General features: G+C 33.7%; 1 protein-coding gene across 2 annotated transcripts; it reads right to left on the bottom strand.

The window, feature by feature from the left end:
* Window positions 1-2,517: 2,517 nt before the first annotated feature.
* On the bottom strand, window positions 2,518-7,830 carry LOC133675852 (uncharacterized). Of its 2 annotated transcripts, XM_062097373.1 has the most exons (6): window positions 7,415-7,829; window positions 5,395-6,886; window positions 5,031-5,282; window positions 4,488-4,568; window positions 3,314-3,847; window positions 2,518-2,715 (listed from the first exon to the last, which is right to left on the bottom strand). In XM_062097373.1, exons 2-6 carry the CDS (start codon window positions 6,508-6,510, stop codon window positions 2,665-2,667), a joined length of 2,034 nt encoding a protein of 677 aa, XP_061953357.1. In that variant the 5' UTR covers window positions 6,511-6,886; window positions 7,415-7,829; the 3' UTR covers window positions 2,518-2,664. The 2 variants fall into 2 exon arrangements, with proteins under 2 accessions (XP_061953357.1, XP_061953356.1); XM_062097372.1 differs by lacking the exon at window positions 2,518-2,715 and having other exon boundaries at window positions 2,922-3,847; window positions 7,415-7,830.
* Window positions 7,831-8,570: the final 740 nt, after the last annotated feature.

Raw genomic sequence — 8,570 nt, 5'->3', positions numbered from 1 at the left:
TCATATCATATGTATATATCATATCAGCAAGGACTAAGTAATTATAAGCTTCAATTAACAATTGTCTTTGCATGGCGTAATTGGGATATAAAAAAAATTAAGAAGCTGTTAATAAACTAATAATTTTAACTTAACTATATGAAGTATAGCTCAATTGGCTACGTTTTAGGTTTGTTTTTTAGAAATCATTGATTCGAGTCTTAAAAATTTCAAGGCCACTGAAGACTTGCATGGTCGTTAATTTCAGGACTTGTAAGATTAGTTAAGATGCGCGTAAACTGACCCGAACACCCACATTAATAAAAAAAAATAACAACTTGCACCAAAAAATATATGAAAATATGGTATTGGATTTTGATGGTGGGTTTTATTTATTTAGCTTCATTATTTCATCAGTACTTTGAAATATCAATAAATTCATTCATGAATAATAAATTCCCAACAAAACTTTGATGGATAATATGTGTTTGTCGATGATTCTACATTTGTATACTTAGTCTTTAATGCATGGAATTTGTAAAATAAAAAAGAAACATGTGCATAGGGAGGATCAGGATTCAAGAAAGTGAAATTGATGGGAGAAACAGAAAAAAGAAAGGCAATTGGTAGAATAAGAAGATCATTGGCTGGCCCATGACTGATTCTTCAATGCAGGCATCGATAAAATATTGATTTAATAGAACATTTGATGTAGGAGATTTTAGTTAAATGTGTATCCTTGTGATAACACGAGCTTAAATTTTGGTCCAATCAAATTTTACTAATAGATTTTACATTCTCATTTTTATAAGGAAGTAAACTAGATGTAACCAATTAAGGCTTATAAAACCTTTAAATTAGACTTAAAAGATGTTTTTTTGGTTTAATTTTGTTATTTTTATTTTTTTTAAGATTTTTTAATTTATTTAGGTTGGTTTTTAAATTTAATTTTGTAAGAAAGTCTACTGGATGCAGCCGGTCAAGACTTAAAAAACTATCAAATTAGACTTGTTTGACTAGTTTTGTTATTTTTTCCTTTTCTTTTAATATTTTTTAATTTATTTAGATTGTTTTTTGAGTTTATTCAAAAAGTTGTAAAGATTTTTAAAAATATGGATCAATTAAAATAAAAATATTTAATAATAAATTAGGATTTTATTTAGAGCCCGTTTATTTTTACATTTTAAATGTGCTTTTAAGAAAAATTAATTTATTTTTGTTTCTTTGCTACAAATTAATTTGTTTATGTTATTAGAAAGTTTGATGTGATAATATTAAAAATAATTTTTTTAAAAAAATTATTATATTTTTTAAAAAATAACTGCAAATCAATATCTTTAGTGTGTTGAGGATGACAAAGTGAAAAAGATGCACACAGGAAAATATATACATTAGAGTGTTAAATGGAAGGAAAACATTAAAATGGATGCGTCTGCTGCCCCTTAGGCTTCCCTAAAAAGTATCAATTTGTTGACAAATGGCAGATGGTACAGTAGACAGAGACAATCTGGGCTGCATTTGATATAACTCAGCCCCCACTACAGCTACGTCTATATAGATTCATGTGCAGGAAGCCACACACAAATCACTGGGGGTGCTGCTTGATAATTCCTCAGAAACTCAAGCCTAATAGCTGCTCTTGTTCCTTGTTTTGGTCATTATTGTTGTCGGATTCTCTTAACCAATTCCCTACCTCGTTCAATTATTCTGTTTCACAAACATTTACTTGGTAATGTTAGTATAATGTACCTAGTCTTGTCTGATTTTAATTCAGTAGATATATAGCATGCATTTGAAGTCTCATATTTTTGGAATAAACACCCCAGATTATCAAATATTATGTGCAATCAAGAGAAAAACGTTAAACTTGAAATTAAGCAGCCTCGCCAAGATTATAAAGGGGTATAGGCCAAAATCTTTTTTTCCTTTTTCTCGGGCCACTTGATACAATTCCTTTAAATAGACTTGTATTTGATAATAATATAAATCATATTCTTAAATCTCAGTTAATAACTTAAGTTTTTGGGTTAAGATAGTTCTTTAACATGGTATCAGAATCTTGATGACCAAGTGGTCATGAATTCAAATCTTACTATTTTCATTTATTTAATAAAAAAAATTAAACACGAGATAATATATATGTATAAGTTTCAAGTTCAAAGAGCTTTCACTTGAGGGGGTGTATTTGAGAATAATATAAATTATATCCTTAAACCTTACCTAACAGCTTAAACTTATGAGTTGACATGGCTCTTTGAAATAACCTCCGGTGTTAATCTATCAATCATTTAAAGGATGCTGGCCCTAGGCAAGAGTTTGATAAACCTACCATGTTGCAAATGTGATCTGATACCAAATCACATGGTTATGTTTGTATTGCTAACTGCTGTTAATAACAATCCACCTAAGCTCACTTGGTGCAGAACATTTTCGATCTAGTTTTGGATGGAAGAGTTCTTGCTGTGTTCATAACAATCTGTCTCTCACTCTGCTGTGGACAAGGTAAAGAAAAGGTAAAACAAAACCAACTGACCATGATGATCATTAAATTAAATCATTTTATTATTAGAAGAAAGGAAAATCTGTACAAACTAGAAGGGCTTCCTGCCCCCATCAGAGAATGACAATAAATGTACACAAATGTACAACAATTTTATCACCAGAGAAGATAACCTACTGGGCAATTTAAATGTCAAAGTACTTTGGATTTGACGGATAATCATATTCCACCTTTAGCTGCAATGCGAATTAGAATGCCTTGTCAGACAACCAAAGTGAAAATCGATAATTCTTATGATTCTAGCACAAAACGAACCATATGCAGCAATGTGTTTGTGTAGCTCAGTGGTATTCTTGCAAAAGCAAGGGATGAGATCTCAGGTTTGAGTCCCACCTTTATTAATCCATCACTAATGTCAATAAAAAAGAAAGAATGATGCATATGACAAAACCACGTGGTAAATTCTAATTGTGAAAAACAATATCTGTCATGTATTTGGAGCTTATTTTCGAAGATACATACGTGGATCATCGAGTCCTAAGGTATTTGCTTATTGTTAGGATGCCATCACAACAATGCCTGTCGTTTTGCTCGCAGGTAGAGGATATATATTTAAATTAGCTAGGGATGACCAAAAAGATGGCTAAAACAGCACAATTAAATCATGTCGGGACAAAAAGATTATGAAACTAAAATGCATGTCCATGGCCATGGATGCTCGCCCAGCATAAGTGTCATTCAAGACAACAAACAATAAGCAGATCAAAGCATGCTTTTCACGGAAAGAAGATTTCTTCTCATTAAAGGACAATAATAAACTCCAACAAAATATACCTTGCCCTCATCTGAATCAGAATGGCGCTGTGGAAACACTACCCTCATATTGCTATACAAGTAGAAGCGTTGCTCACTGACAATGTCCATCTTGTTTGCTGCTGGTACAGATGAAGGATCAGATGTGCTCCTCTGAAATGACCTTGAACTTTTCTTGGGAAGTGGACTCATAAATTGGAGCTGAAGAGCATATCGTAGAGCACCAGCTCCAGTGGTGTTCTCATTGACCTTTGAAGGACCATGTACAGATTCTCTTATGCACAAACGAGATGAACTTGGAGGGCTGCAGCCCTCCACACCAGTATTTTTGCATTCACTATTACTGAATCTACTATGGTCAGGAGATCTAGTATTATGTACAGTGTCAAGTCGAATTGAATTGGTAGCATCTCTTCCATGAGGCAAGCAATTATTAGTTTTAGGGACTGAAGATGGCTTTGCATCATTTTTCATGTCAGAATCTCTGTTCTTTACATTCACTGGTAAAGAAGCTGGTGCTGATGAAGATAGGGTGATCTTTTGGCGCAGACATGTCTTTTGAGAAATGCATGGAAGCAAAGAGGAAAAGGAAAAAAAAACAAAAAACAAAAAACAAAAAAGAAGTCACTCTGGGAATTTCATTGCACTGTGGTCAAATGAATTAAACAATGTAGGAAACAAAGAGTTTATACAGAATGAATATAGAATTGGGATTCGGAGCTAAAGAGTTAATCATCAACTGCTTTATACATCATTTTCATTAGAACATCTCAACCAATGCGCAAGCTCATAGTAAAGGGGAAATCATGACACAAGGCATCCTATATTTTCAACACAACCCCAGGGGTGTCTCATGGTCTCAATTCAGCATGCAAAAACATTACTCAGATTGCTCAGTATAATCCGGTACTCTTCAGGTTATATTATTTTATATGCATTCGAAATGATCAGCACTCGACCAAAATAGCTAAGGAAGTTCAACTCAAGCAAGGATTTCAGGTCTTTGTCATCACATAAAACAGATTCGTCGAGAACATAACATCATACAAGCATGATAACAGCATACCATCAGCTCATGTGGTAGGAAAACACATGCAAATGCAAGTGTTTACAAATCAAATTTATGAAGTCAATTATCCATCTCTCAGTGGAATCTTAATTCAAAAACAATCATGTATGTTTTATCCTCAATTACCTTGGTACCAGCTGGCATGTCACTTAAATCATAGCTACAAAAGAAAGTGTGAATGGGTGTCTTTTCTGGATTACTGAGAACCTGCCGAAAACCAGTTCAGTCCGTCAGTGTCATGTCTTTGGCTAAAGAACCAACAGATATATAAATTCACATAATAAAAGTTGCTACAACTGTCTGACGAAGTTCAAAATATCAGAGCACCATAAGTCCCCAAATTTTATTACGTTGACAAGACAACTGGAATATAAGTGCATTGACATCATGTTAGCACACCTTCCAGAAATAGAATCCCACACTCAACTATAATTGTATCATTTTCTTTATCCTCTCAGATCCTGCTTTAAAAATGAGAATTAGAATGTTGTTACATCACCTAGTTGATTATGGGTAACAATATTTTCAGGCAGATCAGCATCGCATGGCAAAGGCACAAAACTCATTCATGCTAGACCTAAATTAAAAGCGTTGTTCCTTGGGGAAAGAATGAAATTTGAGTTCTAACTCGATTAACATACAAGCTTGGAAGAAAGAAGGATAAGTTACCAATTGTATTCGCCCTTTCATTGGTATTCGTAGCCTGCTTCTATCAGATCGTGAATCATCAATGCTAAGGCTTCTCCTCATTTTTTGGTCACTATACTTGTTTTCTTGCACATTCCCTCCAAGATCTATCGATGAATAGTAGAGTAAGTAGTTATTCCCATCCTCGCTAGTTACTGTAAAAGGAAGTTTTTGTGCCTTTGGAGAGAAATTTCCTCCAGTGACATTTAGAACAGCAAGGAACCCATCAATTCTCTGAAAAACAGAAATGATAAGGAGTTATGAGTTAAAAGTTACCCTGACAGAATACCTTTTCTGAATCAAACAAACAAAAAGAACCTTCTAACATAAGATTTGAGATGCTAACCTGACTAACTTTACCAGATGATAACCGACCAGATAACAATGATTCCTCAAACGAACCAACCAAAGACCTTCTAACAGGCACGCTAGTAAAACTTCTACATAATTTGACATTTAGGGAACTAAGATTTGAATCCTCACACCAAGGCTGTCCAATGCCACTGGTAATCTCAGGAGCAAACACGTCAAATTTTGTGCACAAATTATCAAAATCATCTAATGATTCATCAAGCATTTTAAAAACCCTATCCTTCCGGGAAGATAAAATGCCAGATACAGTTCCATCAAGCGACTCTTCAGAGAGTTTTGGACCGAGAGGGGACAATGACAAGGGAGGTGATGCTGCTTTCATTAAGGGAATTGCCATAGCGCTGGTTTGATGTCTTGCCTTTGTTGTTTTTCCAGAATAATTAAGTCCAGGTGGAGACATAAATTGATCGTGTGCCTTGAGCTCTGTCTCAAGCACAGGACCATCAGAAAAGAATATGGAGTTTTCCCTGCAACTATCAACAGGTGAATTCTTCCATTCCGGAAGACAAGATGCAGACCAGTTTGAACACTTGAAATAACTGGAATTTCCAATATGAGCCTTTTTATGTTCTTGTGACATAGAAACCTTGTAATTGTCCTTGCTACCCCATAGATTACTCTTACAAACACCATCACCGATGTCTAGGGAAGCACCATTAAACTTATCAGGGTGAAGCATCCCACTCAGAGGAGACAATAACCGCTTCTTGTCTGATCCAGTGGACTCAACTGCATTAGAGCCGATAGTAACTACAGTAGAAGCAGTTTGGTTTCCATTAAATGCACCAACGGGAGAATTCAATCCCCTTGATTCAAAACCAACAATCCTAGGAACAGGTGTCTGGATATTCTGTCCACTTTTATGACTTAACAAGCCCTTCTTATTTTCTACAACGGTTTTCTTGTGGAAATCTGTAAGAGAAGTGCAGTGCATTTCCACCTGCATTCGATATCCAGGGTTTCCTCCATGCATCCCACTCAAATCACAACTACTCACACCAACAATTCGAGGTGAAGTTTGCACAATTGCACTCAAAGATGTGGCTGCTTCCTCGGCAATGCTGCTGGAGGAGAACTGAGGCAAGCCCATCCTTAAGGTTGAGTCTATTGTCCTACCAAAAGTTAACAGGATCCTCTTCTACTTTCTTTGTCCGACGCACTCTATTCCAGTATTCTTAACTCTCTTCCAAACTCAATCATACACAGACATCAAAATAATGGATGCATCATGTTCAAAGCAAACGAATGCAGCGCAAGCCCTCCAGTTCTACAAGTGGCATTAAATAATATCAAACCTTCAAATGTTTAACTTTTCATGTATCAGAGAAGCAAGTTTGCCTCGTATGACCAGCACAACTGCTCTCTGTCACCAAAAGCAACTCCATTTCAACTACAATTCTTCCATTAGATTGTGTGGGAAAACTCGAATAGACCAGACATCCAACATAATTTACAGCAATCAATCCCTGGAACAACGTGTAAAAGCACATTAGCTCTATAAGACTCTTACGGTCCAAAACATTAAAGAAGCATGACATCTGCAGATGGCTCATAAAAACTAGAATAACCCAAATGATGGAAATAAACTTAAAAACATAAATATGATTCAAATTTACTCATAAATGATCAAGCCCACGAGAAATTCCTAAAAAAGAAAGCACTTTTAATACCACCAATTGAAAGAAGATCATTTATGTCCAGTAATACTTAAAACTGCACTTAACTAAAATACAACATTTGTTTTCAGCTTTATGTTTTAACTACTTCGAAACTAAAACAACAACAACCTTAATACCCGATTCTAAATTCCATTTTCTGGGCAACCAAACAAAAAAAAAAGCAAACGAAAATTATGAAAAGATCACAACTTTAACAAATGGTATGGACTTCACGAAAGCTAATCATCAAAATCCCAATTTAAAAATCAAACAAACAAAACAAGAAACCAAATAAATATATAACCGAGAAACAAAATAAGTCCACGATCATAGTACCTTAGTTAAAATCCATCAACTGATCAAACCCACAAGCATCGAATTCTTTGAAAGTCAATTAAGGAAACAAACAAAAACCCAGTTCGTTAATGGTCTTAAATCTTCTTCTTTTTTCTTCTCCTTGGAGTCTCTTCTCTTCTATTTGAAGTTCCTCCCGTTTCCATATATATTTATATATATCTCCTCCTCTCCTCTCTCTTAATCAAATGGGCTCCTTTCTCTCTATCTAACACCTGTAATTATATCTTTCTCTATCTTTTTTTTCTGTGAGTCAGTGCTAGATTTAATTAACCAAGAATTTTCTGACTGGTTGAAAATTGGTGTTGTGCTTTTTTTGAAGACTACACAACTTTCTTATAAAACCACAAGTCTGTGTCTGTGTTCAAGTTGCGGTTCTCTTTTTTTCTTCTTACATGTCTTTGTCAACCTTTAATTGTTTATTGCCATTGCTGAATATGGATATGCTCATCCAATGGGTTAAGACTGTTATTGCCTGCCATGTACATGGCTGATCTCGCGTGATATTAAAAATTAATTTTTAAAAAATAAAAAATAAATTATTTTAATATATCTTAAATAAAAATTATTTAAAAAAACATCTACTACAAAACAGGCTATAAAACCACTGGCACATATTGTTATAGTTTAACCCAAAACCAAAGGGCGTGTGGTAAGTAAAACTTTTCGTCTCAGATCATTGATTCATTGTATCTGTACCCAACCATCGTTTTCCATAATCACACATGAATGATTATAGAGGACAAGTTAATATAAATCTAGAAAGAAAAAAAGAAGTAGTAATTTAAGATATTTTTTACTTTTTTTAAGTTTAAATATTTAAACATTAATTGAGTTTAGACCATGTTTCGCATTGCAGTTAAAAAATATTTTTAAAAAAAATTATATTTTTATATTTTTTTAAATTAATATGTTTTTAATGTTTTCATATCATTTTAATATACTGATGTTAAAAATAATTTTTAAAAAAAATATTATTTTAATATATTTTAAAATGAAAAGTACTTTAAAAAACAACTGTTACCACACTTCCAAACACTCTTTTTTTTTAAATATTTTTTAATATTAATAGACATAAATATAGTTCTTTGAGTAGGACTCAATAAGAAATTAATACATTATTTCATATTTTTATTTT

The sequence above is a fragment of the Populus nigra genome, chromosome 16 (genome assembly GCF_951802175.1).
Source record: "Populus nigra chromosome 16, ddPopNigr1.1, whole genome shotgun sequence".
NCBI lineage: Eukaryota > Viridiplantae > Streptophyta > Magnoliopsida > Malpighiales > Salicaceae > Populus > Populus nigra.
Note: the sequence above shows the minus strand (reverse complement) of the source record. Positions and strands in the feature narration are given on the sequence as shown.

What these genes read in the sequence shown, in the direction of transcription:
- LOC133675852 (XM_062097372.1), bottom strand. Translation starts at nt 6,510, where the DNA reads ATGGGCTTGCCTCAGTTCTCCTCCAGCAGCATTGCCGAGGAAGCAGCC. An exon ending in TGAAAGGGCGAATACAATTG is followed by an intron (nt 4,569 to 5,030) that starts GTAACTTATCCT and finishes GGTTTTCGGCAG; the next exon opens with GTTCTCAGTAATCCAGAAAA. An exon ending in ACATGCCAGCTGGTACCAAG is followed by an intron (nt 3,848 to 4,487) that starts GTAATTGAGGAT and finishes ATTTCTCAAAAG; the next exon opens with ACATGTCTGCGCCAAAAGAT.